Source organism: Drosophila hydei, unplaced genomic scaffold (genome assembly GCF_003285905.1).
Source record: "Drosophila hydei strain 15085-1641.00,03,60 unplaced genomic scaffold, DhydRS2 tig00000243-arrow-arrow-pilon, whole genome shotgun sequence".
NCBI classification, from domain to species: Eukaryota; Metazoa; Arthropoda; class Insecta; order Diptera; family Drosophilidae; genus Drosophila; species Drosophila hydei.
In genome coordinates this window covers 1,018,234-1,037,421 of record NW_022045693.1, presented here as the reverse complement: position 1 = coordinate 1,037,421, position 19,188 = coordinate 1,018,234, and the positions used below count along the sequence as shown (strand labels likewise).

General features: G+C 38.9%; 5 protein-coding genes across 7 annotated transcripts; all 5 read left to right on the top strand.

Annotated features, from left to right (window-relative positions):
* The first annotated feature begins 73 nt into the window (after positions 1–73).
* On the top strand, positions 74–1,294 carry LOC111596037 (replication factor C subunit 2). Its single transcript, XM_023310073.2, has 2 exons — positions 74–344; positions 402–1,294. Exons 1-2 carry the CDS (start codon positions 180–182, stop codon positions 1,230–1,232), a joined length of 996 nt encoding a protein of 331 aa, XP_023165841.1. The 5' UTR covers positions 74–179; the 3' UTR covers positions 1,233–1,294.
* A 343-nt stretch (positions 1,295–1,637) lies between these two features.
* On the top strand, positions 1,638–3,804 carry LOC111596012 (ras-like protein 2). 2 transcript variants are annotated; one of them, XM_023310032.2, is made up of 3 exons: positions 1,638–1,831; positions 2,972–3,059; positions 3,128–3,804. In XM_023310032.2, the coding sequence occupies exons 1-3, from the start codon at positions 1,751–1,753 to the stop codon at positions 3,535–3,537; spliced, it is 579 nt and encodes a 192-aa protein (XP_023165800.1). In that variant the 5' UTR covers positions 1,638–1,750; the 3' UTR covers positions 3,538–3,804. The 2 variants fall into 2 exon arrangements, with proteins under 2 accessions (XP_023165800.1, XP_023165801.1); XM_023310033.2 differs by lacking the exon at positions 1,638–1,831 and adding an exon at positions 1,934–2,233.
* Positions 3,805–5,341: 1,537 nt separating this feature from the next.
* Positions 5,342–5,882, top strand: LOC111596018 (adipokinetic hormone). The gene is made up of 2 exons (XM_023310043.2): positions 5,342–5,410; positions 5,472–5,882. Exons 1-2 carry the CDS (start codon positions 5,342–5,344, stop codon positions 5,643–5,645), a joined length of 243 nt encoding a protein of 80 aa, XP_023165811.1. The 3' UTR covers positions 5,646–5,882.
* A 219-nt stretch (positions 5,883–6,101) lies between these two features.
* LOC111596014 (proclotting enzyme) lies at positions 6,102–11,346 on the top strand. Of its 2 annotated transcripts, XM_023310035.2 has the most exons (8): positions 6,102–6,205; positions 7,475–7,631; positions 9,025–9,197; positions 9,263–9,581; positions 9,637–9,930; positions 10,380–10,594; positions 10,791–10,862; positions 11,119–11,346. In XM_023310035.2, exons 1-8 carry the CDS (start codon positions 6,173–6,175, stop codon positions 11,275–11,277), a joined length of 1,422 nt encoding a protein of 473 aa, XP_023165803.2. In that variant the 5' UTR covers positions 6,102–6,172; the 3' UTR covers positions 11,278–11,346. The 2 variants fall into 2 exon arrangements, with proteins under 2 accessions (XP_023165803.2, XP_023165802.2); XM_023310034.2 differs by lacking the exons at positions 6,102–6,205; positions 7,475–7,631 and adding an exon at positions 8,338–8,849 and having other exon boundaries at positions 9,035–9,197.
* Positions 11,347–14,983: 3,637 nt separating this feature from the next.
* LOC111596016 (venom serine protease Bi-VSP) lies at positions 14,984–18,546 on the top strand. Its single transcript, XM_023310040.2, has 6 exons — positions 14,984–15,285; positions 16,718–16,887; positions 16,977–17,250; positions 17,320–17,722; positions 17,781–17,856; positions 18,006–18,546. Exons 1-6 carry the CDS (start codon positions 15,207–15,209, stop codon positions 18,531–18,533), a joined length of 1,530 nt encoding a protein of 509 aa, XP_023165808.1. The 5' UTR covers positions 14,984–15,206; the 3' UTR covers positions 18,534–18,546.
* The last annotated feature ends 642 nt before the right edge of the window (positions 18,547–19,188 follow it).

Sequence of the window (19,188 nt, the reverse complement as noted above, 5' to 3'; positions counted from 1 at the left end):
TAATCACTCGATATATGTGTGGCTGGCACAGTTGCTATTTCAATAGTTTGCTGACTGCTATACAACTAATATCAACCCGATATGTGCTAAATAATGTCAAAATATTTATCGAATCCCGCGTTTTATGTTTGCAATCTCGCTTGGAGTTAAAAATTGTAATTTAATTAAGTACAATAAAAATGCCAGAGGAAACAGCAATTGCGGTTGTGGACAAGCGCAATAATTTGCCTTGGATCGAAAAGTATCGGCCTGTTAAGTTCGATGAAATTGTAGGCAATGAAGATACGGTCGCCCGTTTATCCGTCTTCTCTACCCAAGGCAATTCGCCAAATATTATAATTGCAGTAATTTATTTGTAAATTTTAGTAAAGACATATACACTTAAGTCAAATGTATTACAGGGACCACCTGGAGTGGGTAAGACGACAACTATACAGTGCTTGGCCCGCATCCTACTGGGCGACAGCTATAAGGATGCGGTGCTTGAGTTAAATGCATCGAATGAACGTGGAATCGATGTGGTGCGCAATAAAATTAAGATGTTTGCCCAACAAAAGGTCACCCTTCCACGTGGTCGCCATAAGATAGTCATCCTCGATGAGGCGGACAGCATGACTGAGGGAGCACAGCAATCGCTGCGACGTACCATGGAAATTTACAGTAATACAACGCGTTTTGCGCTCGCTTGCAATACGAGTGAGAAAATAATTGAACCAATTCAGTCCCGTTGCGCGATGCTGCGTTTTAGCAAACTATCCGATGCCCAGGTGTTGGCTAAGCTTATCGAGGTGTGTCAACTGGAGCAGCTCAAATACGATGAGGATGGATTGGAGGCGATTGTCTTCACGGCGCAGGGCGATATGAGACAAGGTCTTAATAATTTGCAATCCACGGCTCAAGGATTTGGTGATATAACGGGCGCAAATGTTTTCAAAGTTTGTGATGAGCCGCATCCCATGTTGTTGCAGGATATGTTGCAACATTGTGCCGGCAATGATATACATAAGGCGTACAAGATCTTAGCCAAATTGTGGCGCCTCGGCTATGCACCGGAGGATATTATTGGTAATATATTTCGCGTGTGCAAGCGGTTGAATGTTGACGAACAGTTGAAGTTGAACTTCATAAGAGAAATTGGTATCACGCATATGAAGATTGTCGATGGTTGTAATTCGCTGCTGCAGTTGACTAGCCTTTTGGCACGTCTGTGCGTGGCTGCTGAGTCTCATTAACATTAAACATTTCCATTTTTTGTATATCCAATAAAACCTTTAGTATAATACAACTTGTTGAATGGATGCAAAAAATACTTTAAATTTGATTTCGATATTAATCGTAATTATTGTGTTAACCGCGGGCTATCGAATAGCTTTCATGTTGAATTCTATCGATTATGTCATCGTTTTGAATATTCTTCGCGGTTTATTACTTTACCTATTTAATTTTCTGTCTAAACATAGCTTGGTAATATATTTATAAGTATTTATATGAATTGTTGCTATTTGTGGTAGGCGTAATTACAATTTGTTGAATATATGATAAAATTAATTTGATTGCGATATCACTTGGTAGAGCGGCATTGCAAACATCTGTTGCGGTATCGACTAGTCAACATGAAACCGTGGGCGATATGTTGATGTGTGATGGTAATCGACTATGTCGATGGTCTCTTGTATTTCTAGTTGAATTTTTTTCGCGGACGGTATAACAATAAAAGAAAACAGAAAATTGAACGTCGCACCGCACAAAAATGCAAATGCAAACGTACAAATTGGTGGTCGTTGGTGGCGGCGGCGTTGGAAAATCAGCCATAACGATACAATTCATACAGGTGAGGCGCACGGAAAAGATCTGGTGACGTCGTCGTCGTCTATGCTGCTGTATAAGCAAAACCAACAGTGTTGCGCATTGATGTAAAAACGTGATCTTGAAGTCGCTATGACAGTGATATATAGCGTAGCGCATCACTAAATCCGACAACACGTCAGGAGAGGGGCGCGGCGTAACGTAACAAGTGGGCTGAACCCTTGTTTTGGCAAAAGCAACAAGCGACTTACTTTGTTTGGCGATATATATACATATATGTGCGTGTGTGCTACATAGTTTTAAGCATAGATCAGCGCAGCGAACTCAAGTTGAAATGTATTTTCAAAGAAAAATGGAAACAAAATGGAAAATCGGCATGTTTTAAGGGCGTTGCCCAGTTGAGCGGCCTAAATGGATATTGTGACTGGTATATATCCATATAAATGTGCATGTGTATAGATATGGGTGTGTGTAGAGTGTGTGGAGCTGAGGTCAATCTAACGGGGTGTTCGTCATGGTCACGACCACGGTCTCATTCTTATTTCGTCCGTCGCACCATTCACAAAATGTGGCAATGCGCCTAGCAATATTTATTTTTAGTTATTTGCGTCATCCTCATCTGCCCATGCCACAGCTATTCACATATATACGAGTAGTATATATATGTACCATATGCACACTCACACACACACATAAACATTTGTTTTTATGTATGCCAAGATTTTCATCAACTGAAGTAGCGCATTAAACCGTGTGTAAACAAATCAAAAAGTGCTTCAACAAAAGGTTTTATTCACTGCACAGTGGTTAGAATATGAATTAATTATAAATATGAACTAATTATATTATTATATGAAATTAAATAAAAAAATGAAAAAATTAAAGAAAAAGTAAATACATTTTTATTTAAATATATCTGTCTATTAATATATACTTAAGATCAATGTCAACAGCCAGATCGACCTAGCACTTTTAGGGTATCTTATAGTCGGTCAGTAGCGAGTACGTTCTAATTTATTATATATAACTATTAACTAATTCACAAAACAAAATGATTTATTAGAAGTATAACTCTTCATATCGTATAAATATATAATATATTTATATTATTCATTCATAATCTATTAACGATTAATTAATCTATTTAATTTAACTTACTTTACAGAGCTATTTCGTGACAGACTATGATCCAACCATCGAGGACTCCTATACGAAGCAATGTGTCATTGATGATGTGCCCGCCAAATTGGATAGTGAGTGGAATCGTATATATATATATATATGTTTATATCGGGATATTAATGCTTATCTAATACAACAGTTCTGGATACAGCTGGTCAGGAGGAATTTAGTGCAATGCGTGAACAGTATATGCGTTCCGGCGAGGGTTTCCTGCTCGTGTTCTCGTTGAATGATCATTCCAGCTTCGATGAAATACCCAAATTTCAGCGTCAAATCTTGCGTGTCAAGGATCGTGATGAGTTTCCCATGTTGATGGTGGGCAACAAATGCGATTTGGAACATCAGCGTCACGTCTCGCTGGAGGAGGCACAAAATACCAGCAGAAATCTAATGATACCCTATATTGAATGCAGTGCCAAGCTGCGAGTGAATGTGGATCAGGCGTTTCATGAGCTGGTCCGCATTGTGCGCAAATTTCAAATAGCCGAACGACCCTACATTGAGGAGGGTTTCAAAAAGAAGGGCAAGAAGAAGTGCTGCCTCATGTAAAACTGGGCAATTAAAACGATTCTCCACAAATCAAGAAGAGGAGGAGAAATATGAATGTAACGAGTATAACACCAAAATTTTATAATTAATTAATAACGCGCGTCGACTGAGCTATTTAGAAATTCCGATGACCCAGTAAATTGAAGTAATCCCAGCTACAGCAAAAACCCAACGAAATGCATTTTGTTAACTGCCTGAACATAAAATGAATTGTCTAAAAGCTCATGCTACGCCCACACTCGCCAGTTAAACTAACTCAAAAAAAAAGAAGAAACGAATGCAAAGCTAAGCAAAGCAAACTCAATAAGTCCACAGCACATTTACATAGAAATACTTACATAAATACATGCATGCATACATATATATATATATAAACATTTATAAAACATATACAAACACACACACACTCACACATATATATATTTTTGTAATATTATTTGTTGATCGAATGTGCAACAATTAAGGACAAAGTGTTTTTTATGATTAGAAATTTTTGTGAGAAATTTTGTAATTGAAGCCAAGTTTTTGAATGTTTGTGTTAATTTGTTCGATTAAGCCAAACATTAATGTGTTATTGTAATTTGTATTGTTATTTACTAATAATATATATCTATATATATATACATACATATATATGATTCGATTTTTGTTACGCGTAATCAAAGATTGTGTTGTGTTTAATAACAAATTGAGTGCCTCGTTCTCGTTGCATTTAGTCAGCGCATTGATAACAAAAAATAACAAATAATAAATAAATGCAATTTTTATAATTAACAAAACACATACACAACAAAAATAAAAATGAGAAATGAACAATTTTAATTGTTTCTTGTCATAATTTTAGCATTATATAAATATTTATAAAACGAAAGGAATTTGATAAAACGCACAATACAATAATATTTTGTAAACCTCTATAAAATTCTACTCTATGTTTTTTTATACAAAGTGTGTAACGTTTTTTTATATTATATATACATATATATTCTTTGTTTTACTACTACACTGTTTAATTTAACGATTCTTAAATAATACTATATATATATTTATATATATTTAATACAAAGTATATATGCGCAATTCTAATAAATACATAAAAATCACAAATGCTTCCAAAATGTTCCAATTTTATTCATTTATAAATTCGACTTGTAATATATTAATTATAGATTAGATTAGATTCGTAATAGGCTCTGATGTCGAAAGCTGTTAAACTTTCTAGTTCTAGTTTGGTTTGAGTTTTTTTATCGAAACTTGATCGATTTTTGAATCTGATTCTACTGTTTCATATAGTCAAAATTGTTAGAAAAGTGAAAGCTTTATAAAGATTTTGGGGGTTTATAGTTGCGGTCAGGTTATATATTAGTAGATACAGTAATTCTTATACTCGTTCAAGGGAATATATTTATGAAGGTATCTCATTTAATAGTCGAAACCTCAATCCAAAATGAATAATGTGGCTGCCGTAGATCAACTTTCCCCACATTAAATGTAAATAAATTTATGACAATTAATTCATAAAATTATCTTTACAGTTGTTGCTCTGAAAAAATTATAGATATATTTATATATTATATATTATATATATATTATTCATATATCACTTTAATCTTAAATTTCAACTTCGATTGATTTGTTCTTTAATGACGTCAAAGCTGCTTGGGCAATGATGAGCCGCAGCTGTTGTCTGATGCCAAAGCATCCTTAGAAGTGTCCTTAGTTAATTGAATGGTCTGTGGCAAGTTGGTCTATCGTAGAGCTATAAAAGCAGCTCGCAAGTGGTTCATAGCTCATAGTAGACAAGATGAATTGCAAGAGTGAAGTCCTGATTGCCGCTGTGCTCTTCTTCCTGCTGGCCTGTGTGGAGTGTCAGGTGAGGCTCAGTCGAGCTTAATCCTTAGAGATTTTGGTGTAATAAACTTCTCGTTCCGCAGTTGACATTCTCGCCGGACTGGGGCAAGCGTTCGGTGGGAGGTGCTGGTGGTGCGGGTGGCTTCTTTGAGCCACAGCAGGGCAATTGCAAAACCTCCAACGAAATGCTGCTCGAAATCTTTCGCTTCGTTCAATCGCAGGCGCAACTATTTCTCGACTGCAAGCATCGGGAATAGACCAACGAGGACCGCGACTGGACAACACTGAGAAATGCTAATTATATTCTATACTCCACTATATATATTTAGTTCGATGTTCGATGTATGCATGTTGTATGTACGAGTACACGAGGTAGTCGTAGTCGGCATTTAGATTTAGAGCATTTTTTCCGTTTCGTCTCTCTCAATGTTAACTAAATATTTTAGCCTAACTGTGCCTAACTGAAAAGCCAAAAACTCAATAAATAAGCGCATCCGAACATATATGTTTTATAAATTATTCCTCTGCATATATGCATGTCTATATGTAAACATATAAAGGTATATATGTGTATATATAAATGCATCATATCACTTGGTGCTGTGGAGATGTTGTGCTAGAGTAAACATCGTCTCATCGCCAATGCATGGCATGTAAATGTAAAGTATTATGTTATTTAGTTAGTGCTCTACTCGGCGATTCTCACAAATTCAAGTAGGTCGAGAATGTTTTCAGGCTGATATGTTTTTTTTCAAGTGTAGTGTAAAGAAAATTATGTATAGAAATGTGTATGTATGCAAGTGTGAAAGTATGTGATGTATGTATATAAATATTGTATGTATTATATGTATGTATGTATGTATGTATGTATGTATGTATGTATGTATGTATGTATGTATGTATGTATGTATGTATGTATGTATGTATCTATGTATGTATGTATGTATGTATGTATGTATGTATGTATGTATGTATGTATGTATGTATGTATGTATGTATGTATGTATGTATGTATGTATGTATGTATGTATGTATGTATGTATGTTGTATGTATGTATGTATGTATGTATGTATGTATGTATGTACGTACGTATGTACGTATGTACGTATGTACTCTGTAATTTTGTTTACCTAAATTGATGATGCTCTCCTCTGCGATTCTCAAAAATTCAAGTAGGCTGACAGGTTTTCATGCTGAGATCGGTAGTGTTGGAGTACTGAGGAAGAGGAGGAGTTGGTGAATCTGGAGGAGTTGGCAGAGCAGGAGGAGTAAGCGTTGCGAGACCCGGAATAGGAGCAGCTGTTAGAGGATTAAGAGGGGTAGGCAGAGCAGGAGGAGTAGGCAGAGCAGGAGGAGTAGGCAGAGCAGGAGGAATAGGCAGAGCAGGAGGAGTAGGCAGAGCAAGAGGAGTAGGCAGAGCAAGAGGAGTAGGCAGAGCAGGAGGAGTAGGCAGAGCAGAAGGAGTAGGCAGATCAAGAGGAGAATTAGGTGTAGGAGGAGTAAGCAAGGCAAGGGGAGTAGGCAGAGCAGGAGATAGTAAGAGCAGAGCAGGAGGAAGAGTGAGCAGAGCTGCATGTGTATATTGTGTGAGTGAATGAATGAGCATAAACAGTTACGTACGTATGTATGTACATTTATACACATACATGTGCATGCATGAGAACGCTCTTACACCTACATATGCGTAATTGCAGCTATGTATATTCTCTTATAGCAAGCAAACTTAATTCCTTATGTTCACGCTCCACTCTGCGATGCAATGGAGTTGTTTTACCTTGGTAAAGGCCACAGTTGCTCCTTTGCATACATTCATCATCAATCAATCAGTCAATCAAAGCATCAATGCTGAGCTGATATGCTCTATGCATAAAACTAGATATGGTTAGTTGGACCTTGATGGGAGTTCAACAGGTGCTTTACCTTTTCAAGTTCAACTGAACTATCATCACACATATTTTTTTATTGTTGTCGAATTTTAATCAAATGATTAGATTTAATTTCGAAAATTGCATCAATTAAACCGTCATAAATCGAAATAATTGTTGAACTTTTTTTATTTATTTTGATTTCCATTTCTCTTTTAAGTTCGGAGTCGTCCCAGCGCCCACAGTTCAGTGCATTTCTGTAGTTCGCTTAAAGGGGAACGTGTCGAAGTCAAGAGCGATGGGAAAACTATATAAACTATATAGCTGGCGCACAGTAGTTGGGATATGTCTTGTCTGGCTGTTCGACTTGGTGAACTGTAAGTTTCTTCTGTTTTTGTTTTTTTTGGAAGTGATTTAAATATTTGCGATTGCGATCGTGACAAATGCATAAACAAATCTGTGCCTTAATTTAATAACGCCCCGAATTTATTTTGTTCGGAAATTTGTGTCATGTAAACAGCAGTTAACATGATCGCTCATAGCTGCCGACCTAATCGGATGTCAAGCGCCAGTGGCCCAGTTATTTTAATTTTCTGCTACCAAAAAGTTAACAAAGCATGGCAGAAGTGGGTGGTGTGGGGGAAGTGGGCAACGGGGCAAGGGGAGGGGTGAAGTGTGAGGCAGTGACATCGGCTGCATGCAGGAAAATCTGTACAGGCTCGGTTCAGGCAGCAAAACTGAGAGCTCGAAAGTCTTTTGTATATATTAGCTTATTCATAGTCTGATCGATTCACTTTGGACTACTGAAATTTTCAATTGGGCTTTCGTGCGTGGCCCGAACCTTTGGCCAACCATTGAACCGGCCCTGTGTGCTGCGCTTCCGTTCTGTAAAAAGTCAAGCGAAAAGTCCACAAAACGTTTGAATTAAATGAAATTTGAAATAATTTGTTGCAATGCAATTTAAATGGATTCAGTTGTTGGCCTGAAAAATTGACTTTTGGCCAGCTTTGGAGCAGTTGGCTGTTAGCACTTGGGGCAGCTGCACGAATCGAATCGACCCGAATCGCATTGCATCCTTGGGCCATGCTGCTGGACGAGTTCTGTGTGAAGGTCTACTTTTGGCCATTTCTCTCCTATTTGGCCAGCATCAAGGGCTGGTGTCCGGCGTATCCCACAGGTTATTATACGGTCTACCCGTTGCCAGTGCCGCCAGTTCAAGTGCCATTAACGCCCACATCCACGTCCAATGCAGTGTATCCAACGTATCAGCCAACGCCGCCTTTGCCTCCAATTACAACGACAACCACAACCAGCTCCACCAGCAGCAGCAGCACCAGCACCACCTCCACCACTACGAGCAGCACCACAACAACCACAGCGGGCGTGACCACAACAACCACAGCTGAAACCACATTGCCCGCAACGACTTGTCCTTCTGCGCCTCTCGTGTGCCTGCCTGGCGGAATGCCACCGTTGCCCAATTGTCCCTGCATCGACCCTCGACAACAGCAGCAGTTGGCTTCGACTATGCCTATGGGTTCGGATATGATGGTCTTTATGCCGCTTAATCCGAGTCGACATCGTCGTCGTCGACGCATCAAATTCCACTAGTTACACAATCGAGCCTAGAACCCCGAGCCTCCTCCCCTCCCCTCCCCTAGTTGTAGTTGTTTGCGCAATAAAAAAAATTATATTCCAAACCAATCGCTGCACTTGCACCCAACCCAAATCCAAAATTGTACCATGAGCTCCATCTGATATTCGTTTTAGCTCAGCTCCAGGTTCCAGAGAGCTGTTACGATGCACGCGCTCGCTCTGGCAGCTGCGTCCCTCTCACTAGCTGCTCTCATCTCGTCCAGGAGTATCAAACAGGCACAGCCGATCAGGAATTTCAGACGTTTCTCGGACAGTCTATTTGCGGGTTTGATGGCGCCAGCTTTTTGGTAAATCCTCCTCCACAGAGTCCATCTCTTCGACGGCTACTAAAGAGCTAAGGCTGCTTTTGCAGGTTTGTTGTGCCACGACTCGTGCGCCCCTTGTCAGTCGTCATCCCAAGCAGTTTTTGCCATCTGCCGGTTTCTCTTTCTCCTCGCTGAGTGGCCCGACCACGGCTTCGCCTCCGCCTATTAGTGTCTTTCAGCCCACGCCCCCTGTCAATCAAGGTAGTGTGTTGCGTCCGACTCCAGTGCCCAACACTGCACCAGCTACGACTACTGTGCCTTTGCCTGTCTTCCCCTCGCAGCCAGGTGGCGCGAGCAGCTCTAACGGCTGTGGCATAGGTGGCGCTACCACAAATCGTGTCGTTGGTGGCCTGCCCGTTCGCAAAGGTAAGCAATAGCTCAACTAACTTATTCCCTCATAGCTAATTTTCTCGTCGACCAGGTGCCTATCCTTGGATGGCTGCCTTGGGCTACTTTAAGGATAGCAATCGCAATACCTTGGATTTTCTGTGCGCCGGCAGTTTGATCAGTTCACAGTTTGTTGTGACCTCGGCACATTGCATCAACTCCATGCTGACGCTGGTTCGTCTGGGTGCACGCGATCTGTCCAACACAAATGAGCCGGGTGTGGTCGATTACCGCATCCGACGCACTGTGCTGCATCCGCAATTCGATTTGTCTGCCATTGCGAATGATATTGCCTTGATAGAGCTGAATGGCGAGGCGCCATCTAACGGTAAGTAGCGGCGAAAAGTGGTAAAGCATTTTATAGCTCTTTCACCCTCTCCGAAAATCCTTCACCTCAGCAAAAGTCTTATAATTTCTTTCTTATAATTCGTTCAATTCCATTCTGAAGATTGTGGCGCCATCTAGCGTTGAGTGGTGACCGCATGAGTGGCACAATGACCTCGGCAGCTTATAGTATGCGCTGTTTAATTAACATATTAGAGTCTATAGGCTTTGTGCTGTGTTTGTTCATCTATCTGTCTGCCTGACTCTCATTTTATCTGTTTGTATTTTTTTCTGTGACTCTCTTCGCTCTTACTGCCTTTCTTTAATGAGAACGATTTTATATTTTATACCTTATATTTATCATATATATATAGTCGTGTATAGTCATTTCTAGTCGTGTTTAACTTTTTTTATTTTTCTTCACTTTTAAAATATTTCTTTTAATTTTTCCAGCTGACATTCGGCCCATTTGTCTGCCAGACTCAAGCCGGTTTCTGCTTGAGGATCAGTTCGTGGGCATGAATCCGTTTGTGGCCGGCTATGGGGCAACGAAGCATCAGGGCGCCGCCTCCTATGTGCTGCGAGATGCCCAGGTGCCGATCATATCACGGCGGACCTGTGAGCAGAGCTACAAATCTGTCTTTCAGTTTGTTCAGTTCAGCGACAAGGTAAACCACATTGAATGGGGAATGCCGTCAAAATGAAAGTTTTTAATGCCCTTGCAGAGGGCAATCGATGCTATAATATACTTAATTTAGTTAGCTATTTCAATTCTGTTCCACCCATATATACCCAACTGATAGGGTCCCTTCTATACTTCATATAGATCCTGCTCATCATTCCGATCTCTTCTCTCTCTTGCAGCTAATTTGCGCTGGCAGCTCCACTGTCGATGCCTGTCAGGGGGATTCCGGTGGACCATTAATGCTGCCGCAGGTCAGTTACACAGTGCTCAGGCTGACTCATCAATGAACCAGTTTTATATTTTTGTTTTGATCTTGATTGAGCCACCAAATCAGCCACGAATCCCCCAAGGTGATTGAGTTTGTTGCCATCTTGCGGGGAGAACTCACACGACAGCCAAATTCCAAAAGCCAAACAATCATATCTTTTCACTCACACAGCTCTTAACTTTATGATCACGCTATATGCTATATAATATATATATATATATATGTTTTTATTATCTTAGCTGGATGGCAGCATCTATCGCTACTACTTGCTGGGCATTGTTTCCTTTGGCTACGAGTGCGCCAAGCCCGGTTTCCCCGGCGTCTACACGAGAACCAGCAGCTACATGAATTGGATACAGCAAATACTTGGTGGCGCTTCGAGGGGCAGAAGGCGATGATTTGTTACTGCTGCGTATAATATTTGATTACCAATATTTTAAGTAAATGAAAGAAACAATAAAAATTTATGAAAGCATCAATCAATCAATATTCAAGTAATGTGTAAGATATAGAAATTATAATATGTTAACTATGAATATTTTTTGTATTGCTTTATGTAATTGTTAAGCTTTTCTTTTATTTTTGTTATTTATTAAAAAAATGTTTACATAATTATACTTTATTAATAAAAAAAATATAAAAGGATCCTTGTAAAAGACTCCAGGAGCAGACTCTCTTAAGAGAAGCCTGGACATAGTCTTAAGATTCCCATGTTCGTTGTATAAGACTATAGCTTAAGCAATACATATATATAATATATATATTATATATACAGTATGCTTTTCTATGAACCTATCAGACTGGCTGTGAATCTATATAAATCTCAGTAGACTTAACTCTATACCTTGCCTTCAAAGCTATCTATTCTATTCGATCATTCTGCTTATCTCAAAGTTATGTGGATGTATAGGGGACCTAAATAAATATGCTGATACTTTATGACGGCGTATATGAATTTCTAATGAGCAGCGGCTGAGTTAAACCAGTCTCAAGATAACAGAAAAAACCTACGATACTGAATGGTCTGCCAGCTGGCATAGGCGAGTGTCCTGTGCAGGACGATCTCTTATCTTTAGTGGAGACTCTTAATGCGATGGTCAGAGTATGTGCGATATGATGTTTGATGTTTGCTCGTAACAAAAAAGACAAACATATCAGATATCATCTGTCATCATCATAACACAAATAGTCTAAATAGAGAACATGGGCAATTTGTTTAATATATAATTATTTCAAATGCCAATTTTCCCTATTTTTTGATGTATTCTATATATAGAAAATCTTTACACTGCAATTACTTCCACACAACACTTCAAAAAAGTACCTGAAATAAACGAAATTGATTTATTTTTCTTAATTTCCTTTCCGTATTAAAACTAAACTTACATTAATAAACATGCGAGCATTACAAATTGGGTATTTCCAGAATGCAATACTCATGAAGATGAGCTTGATTTGTGAGTTTATAAATATAACGGCATGTTGCGTGTGTGTTTTCTCCTCCCCTCTCTCTCTATTTCAGCTTGAACTAAGTGTTACAAGCCAAAAAGCCAAGAAAAGTCTAAAGAGAGCTTGTCCAATTATGCAGTTGAGTTGGATTTCTTATGTCACATAAACTATGTTCAAGCCGGAACTGGTCAGCAGGAGTTGCTATCTGAATTTCCCACCTTCTGGCACCATTGCGACATTCTACAAAAATTCAACTTCAGCTTCGACTTACTCATCGACATTGAGCCTATATATAATATGATGTTCTATGATAACCGATTGCATTCTATGCATAACAATTGGCTTACGACTGCTCGGCATTCCGAGCAGATTCCAGTCCAATGCACGCAACAACACTGCGAGAATCATCGAGTATGGTTAGTATAAAATTTATGCTATTTTTATTTTGATTATATTTTATTCTTAACATAAACGTAAACAAAAATGAATCATATTCATATATATATATATATATATATATATATATATATCATATTGATGCCATTAAACTAGTCATATAAAAAGATTTTCTAATTAAACTATAATTCTAAGCAAGCTAAATAATATTAACTATTAATCAAATAATAATCAAATATATATAACAGAAATTGATTAACTCTGTAAACTTGTGTTAAGAATTGTTTTTTTATGCACATCTGAAATTGTGTAATCTCTTAAATTTCCTCTGCCTTGCGCTCGTCAACATTGAAAATTTCTCTCAGTGCAGTGACTATGTCATCGGTTAGATGCAATGCAAGTCGCAAACTAAATCGTAATCTCGCTCTCTTAATCCGCCTGTGCTTCACACAACGAATGCATACAAAAATATCTCAGTTCTTATCATCGTCGATCGTCGCTTGTCGCTCGTCGATCAGAGATCTCGGGGATGAAAACTAGCTGGCGATGCTTCGTCTATTGATTAATAAATAGTTTTTACTTAATAAATTCTGCACGAACTGACAGTTAACAATTAGTCTGTCAGCTAACAGCTTCATTAGGCGACTTAGGCTAAATCCGTTTAAATAATTTAGCTAATCAATTGCAATTAAAACATTGATCCAGTACTGATCAAGCATTTATGTGCTAAGCAAACCTCGCTTTGACTCACTTTCAATTCCTAAAACTCGACAATGACAAACGCCAAACGCCAAACGCCAAATAGACGCCTAGTTGACAACATTCTCTTTCTTCTCGTTCTCTCTTTCTCTCTCTGTCTCTTCACACGTCCATCACATATTTTCAGCAAATATCTATAAAGCATAAGTCTAATTGTATACCCTAACAGAGATACCCATCCATAGATAGCATTGTATTATTTGTGATCAGCTGCAATGAGGCTTGGCAGACTGCAAATACCCGTTCCACATTGTTTATAGATACATCTATAAAGGAACTCAACAACTTCAAAACTTTGTGATTCCCGCTTTTAAAAGGCGAAAGATCAATAGAAAATGTAAAGTAAAATATAAAATATAAAAATAAAATGTTAGCTCTCAAAGTATAGTTCGACGACTTTCTACCTATAAAGACTTCAGATTATATCTCTACACTCTCTTCGCTTTGTCAGTACATATAAAAATATCTCGGCGACTAGCACCAATTGTTTAATTATATAGCTATTCTCACAGAGCTTATATAAATAACTATTCGCATGTCATATTTGAATTCGCGTTATTTATATAGTTGTTCTTCAAGCACTTTTATGGGACTATTCTGGAAGTCTTAGAGACTTGCAGCTTACATAAATCTTAACTCAAATCTGTATTAAAAACTTTCCATATTGCAAAATAAATATCGATGACAAATTTTAATCACACTACGGCAACCGTTGAAGATCAGCAGTGTTAATTATATAATAATATTTATATGTATTATATCGATAACTATCAGATCGATAACATCCAGGTATATATGCATGCAGAATTGAATATTGTTTTAAATTAAACAAATTACAAAATTATTAATTGAATCAATATTAAAGAAATCGATAAATATCGATAAACATAGTGAAGAACATTAGTAGGTTTTGAATGAGTCTTGAAAACTTTTCAGACTTTTATTGTTATGTGGTATGTATCTGCCAACAGGGTATCTAACTAGTCGGTCAACTTGAACCTGTTTTCTTAATAATTACTTTGATTACCCTGGTACCAACAGTTATTATAATTTCTATACTATATAGGGTATTTTGTATTCAGCTATACTCAGCGACTTGCATTGAGAGTGCATGGCATTTAGCACTAGATTTTATGCAAATTATTCATAAATATATATGTATATATGGGCAATTAGAACATATAGGATATAATTGCAGCTGGAACACGATATTATGGTATATATTATAGTTAGCTATTATAGTCAGATTCAATGCAGTTCAGTTCGGCTCACAATTTATGCATTCTAGCCAAAGGATTTGTCATCTGTCTCATTTAGTTGGGAAATTGCATAAAATTACAGTTGATTTTGGTGATTTTTTTAGTGCTGAGATTTTTAATTGATATACTACATAGTCGATGAGATTAGCGCTCTCGATGCTCTGCCATTGAGAACAAAAACGCGCTCGCTGCATATATAAAAACCCAGCTCGGCTTTCGAACGCCGAATCGTTGATCGCTGACCGCGCACGCAAACGCGTTGTCCAAAACCAAATTCGAGTCAGAAAAAAACGCCAGTATAATAATAATAACTATAAAGAAGCTTGGCAGCCGGTCCGAAAGACACGCTCAGTCTCAGTCTGATAACGTACGTCGAGTCGTGCACGTCGCGAGTGCGCAACGCGAAATTGGATACGATTTTCTATAGATAATATCTAGCTATCAATCTATAAAGCTGCGACAAAATGAAGCTAGTGCTGTGTATTGTGTTAATGCTTGGCTGCCTGGCCACGCCCACGCCCGCCCAGTTCAATCGCCGACAAGGTACAGAATCTCGCTCTCACATTTCCACTTAACCTTAAGCAGAGAAACTTCTAATACTAACTAAACAAAAACAAAATTAACAAGTTGTTTATGATTGCGAGGCTAAACCCGTTCCATTAACAGCGACGCAACTATAAAATAATAAATTTATTTATATATATATATTTATTGATTTTAAGGGAATTACAATTTTGAGTTGCTTAAGTGACAAAGTTCGGCTTTTGTTTTTGCTGCTCGATTTCTGCGCACAAAATCTGCTTTTGCTTGAAACTGGTTCGATATAAACTTAGCTCCATTTTATTTATGTAAAAATTATATATTTTTAAGGCTATATTCTACGCTTCATTTAGCACTGTTTGTTTTGTCAAATTTCTGCACTAAATGTTTTTTTATATATTTGTATTTCAATTGAAACTCATTCAAATTTAAGGTAGCTATGTCTGTATGTAAATATAATATTTTTTTAAGTATGCTAATAATAATATGCTAAATAATATTTAAAAAGATTCATTTCATATTCCTTTCTCACTGATTACTATCGAATAACAATGTTTTGTCAAGTTCGTTGCCTAAGTCTTTTGTTTTCGCTGTTATATTTCGGCGTAAAATAAATTATTTTTAATTGAGACTTGTTCGAAATTAGCTCTACAGATATATAAATTGATATATATATATATAAATTTATATATATATATACTAAAATGTATTATAAATGCTTTTTTTTTTGGTATTACGCTTCAGGTTCAGTCCGTAAACCAGTCAGTGTCACTGTCACTGTCATTGCAAGCTAGCTCCAAGGTCAGCTGAGCGCCGCTGTATGCCAGTCGCCGTTTCCTTACAGCTTTTATTATTATTTATTTTGAAATTTTTGGCAATTATGCAGATGTGTTTAGGCATTGCGAGCACGTTTTACCGGATGCCTAATGGCAGCAAAGAGAGAGTTTAAAGAATTTTAAGTATTTCAAGCACATCTCTATAAGATTGCATTAAAGTAGTGTTTTTTTTTTCAGAAGTATGTCACGAGCCCATAAAGTACCACATAGATATAGATATATATACATACATTAATCATCGAGATCAATCATTCTAGATTGATCACCCTCACTGATCTTCTTGTATGCATTTAACTAACTGTTTGTATGTAAGCTAATCTCTCAGCTATAAATGAATTCCGTAACTCGCTGTCATAACAATCATAACTCAAAAATAAAACGAGATTTCTCAACGTTCGATTGCTTGAAGTACTTTGATGATGTATTCCATATATATGCAAATCCTATTCACGGAGTTCATTTAGTATGGAAATTAAGTTCAAACAAATGACTATCTTTAATATATATATATATGTATTTAGATATATCATTCACATTCAATTTTAATGCTTACCATATCAAGTCTCTAATCTGTGTCTCGCTTTTTGGTCCATTTTTAGTTCGACAAAACTGCATAACGCCCGAGAACTATTATGGTAGATGTGTGGCGCTTAGTTATTGTCCCCAGGTGGTGAATGTCTTCCAGCAGACCGATAGAAACACTGCCGAGAATTATATTTTTCGACTGCAGCGCAGCTGTGGCACACGCAGCGTTAATGGCGATCCATTGGTAGAGTTGATCTTTCTTCCGTTTTTCCGAATTCCATATGCTTAAACTCCTATCTGCTATTTGCTATTTGCCATTTGCTTTCGATGTAGGTGTGCTGCACTCGGCCAATTACTAACCCGGTTACAGAACCACCTGTGGATTTTTTCACGCCCACAGAGGATGAGTTTGTGCAGATACAGTTGTCAACGACAACGCCTGCACCGGATAACAATCCCTTCCTGTTTCCCGTGACCCGAACAACAACAACAACTCCACGTCCGACGACAATAAGGACAACCACTACGCCAGCTACATCTGGTTCGCTTATTGAGCCGCGTGGACCCACTTGTCGCTTTCCACCTGGCAAGGTTGGTGAATGTGTTGGTGAGTACTCAGTGTAGCGAGATCAAAATTAAAAAGGCTTTCTTCTACATATCGTTAATTTATTTGTAGAAATCAGAAGCTGTGAGCCCGTTCTCAACGAGCTTAGGGCTAGGCAAAGCGATGCCGATTTTGCCAATCAATTGCGGGCCTCGAATTTGGTATGCGGTAGTGTTGGGACCCAGGTCTGCTGTCCCACTGGCCAGACGGTGCCCTCTCCAACAACATCCCGGCCGCCCGTCAATTTGAATGAGGTGCCACGTCGTCTGCCCACCGTGGCGGAGGGCTGCGGCTCAACACCCAAGGCATCGGCCTTCAAGAAGGTTGTCGGCGGCGAGCCGGCCAAGCAGGGCTCATGGCCCTGGATCGCTCTGCTTGGCTACGACGATGGCTCCTCGAGGCCATTCAAGTGTGGCGGCTCCTTAATCACAGCCAGACATGTGGTCACAGCAGCCCATTGCATTCGAGAAGATTTGTAAGTGGATCGAATTGTTCGAAAGAAATTCTCAAATTGAAAACATTTTTCCGTTTAGAACATTTGTGCGTTTGGGCGAGCATGATTTGCGAACGGACACGGAGGCGCGTCATGTGGACATCAAAATTGCTAGGGTAGGTATAAATATACAAATACAAGACTCTGAGAGCTAAAGGGTTGCTCAGAATCTTCTATCTACGTATCGAGTTATCTAGAGAACTAAAGTCGAACATGTTAATTTGCAGATTTTCTTACACTTTCTTTTGCTTTTCTCCATTGACAGAAAGTGAGCTATCCGCAGTATATTAGGCGCATTCAACGTGGAGATATCGCGTTAATCTACTTGGAGCGAAACGTAGAGTTTACGGATACGATATTGCCTATCTGTATGCCCAGCAGCCCAGCTCTGCGCTCCAAGTCCTATGTGCAAACGAATCCCTTTGTCGTCGGCTGGGGCAAGACACAGGAGGGTGGCCAGTCCGCTGAAGTCCTAATGCAATTGATGATACCCGTGCTCACAAATCAGGAGTGTCGCGAGAAGTATGCGAAAGTGGGTCGTTATCTGGCGCAGGAACAATTTGACGAGGCAGTGCTTTGTGCGGGCCACTTGGGTGGCGGTAAGGATACCTGTCAAGGTGATTCCGGGGGACCTCTAATGACATCCGAGGTGGTCGATGGACAGATGCGCTTCTATCTGATTGGCGTGGTGTCCTATGGAGTGGGCTGTGCACGCGCCGAGATACCTGGAGTCTACACGAGTACACAGTACTTCATGGATTGGATAATCGAGCAGCTGTTGGATACGCCTTAAGAGAATTTAACTAACCAACTACTTGTATAATAATAATAATAATAATAATAATAATAGTAATGATGATAACTAATCATGGCTGAAGCGCTTTTAGCGAAACTCTCGTCTATTGACATTGGACTTTGTTCTCATGACCTAATCCTGAACGTGCCTTAGAGCCAGAGACTTATGCAAATAGCCTCATCAATCATGCGTCTAATGAACGTCTTGGTCAGGCAGCGACCGTGATCTAAGTCCTTTTTCTCTTCTGTGGTGGTTGGGACATGTGTTAAAAGGGTTGCGAAGGGTCTTCAGACCTAGACATGAACTGCATTCTAATTGTGAGCAGGCAGGATTTGAATACATTTGAAAGTCTAGGCAGATCTTCAGAGCATTTGGCGCCATCTCAAAACGTTGCCCACAATGAAAACCCCAAAATCCGAAACCACCTTTTGGCACGCTTCAACTAACCCTCACTGCTCGCAGTGCTCTCTAATCAGATCAGATGCCAGCACCAAGACGCAGGCTGTTCACCCGCGCATTTGTGGTCACATGTCTATTGTCTGTAAAGGAGTTATCCTTTTGTCTATTGCCTTGCCTTGTGATTCAAAGCGCAGCTGCTGTTTCAATTCTACTTTCTCTACTTCACGCTCTGCTGAGCCAACACAACTCGCTT

Coding starts and splice junctions, on each gene's coding strand:
- LOC111596037 (XM_023310073.2), top strand. CDS start 180: ATGCCAGAGGAAACAGCAATTGCGGTTGTGGACAAGCGCAATAATTTG. Junction 345..401: donor CGCCAAATATTATAATTGCA/GTAATTTATTTG, acceptor AATGTATTACAG/GGACCACCTGGAGTGGGTAA.
- LOC111596012 (XM_023310032.2), top strand. CDS start 1,751: ATGCAAATGCAAACGTACAAATTGGTGGTCGTTGGTGGCGGCGGCGTT. Junction 1,832..2,971: donor TAACGATACAATTCATACAG/GTGAGGCGCACG, acceptor CTTACTTTACAG/AGCTATTTCGTGACAGACTA. Junction 3,060..3,127: donor TGTGCCCGCCAAATTGGATA/GTGAGTGGAATC, acceptor CTAATACAACAG/TTCTGGATACAGCTGGTCAG.
- LOC111596018 (XM_023310043.2), top strand. CDS start 5,342: ATGAATTGCAAGAGTGAAGTCCTGATTGCCGCTGTGCTCTTCTTCCTG. Junction 5,411..5,471: donor TGGCCTGTGTGGAGTGTCAG/GTGAGGCTCAGT, acceptor CTCGTTCCGCAG/TTGACATTCTCGCCGGACTG.
- LOC111596014 (XM_023310034.2), top strand. CDS start 8,338: ATGCTGCTGGACGAGTTCTGTGTGAAGGTCTACTTTTGGCCATTTCTC. Junction 9,198..9,262: donor TTGATGGCGCCAGCTTTTTG/GTAAATCCTCCT, acceptor CTGCTTTTGCAG/GTTTGTTGTGCCACGACTCG. Junction 10,595..10,790: donor TTGTTCAGTTCAGCGACAAG/GTAAACCACATT, acceptor TCTCTCTTGCAG/CTAATTTGCGCTGGCAGCTC.
- LOC111596016 (XM_023310040.2), top strand. CDS start 15,207: ATGAAGCTAGTGCTGTGTATTGTGTTAATGCTTGGCTGCCTGGCCACG. Junction 17,251..17,319: donor CAAGGTTGGTGAATGTGTTG/GTGAGTACTCAG, acceptor ATTTATTTGTAG/AAATCAGAAGCTGTGAGCCC. Junction 17,723..17,780: donor CATTGCATTCGAGAAGATTT/GTAAGTGGATCG, acceptor TTTTCCGTTTAG/AACATTTGTGCGTTTGGGCG.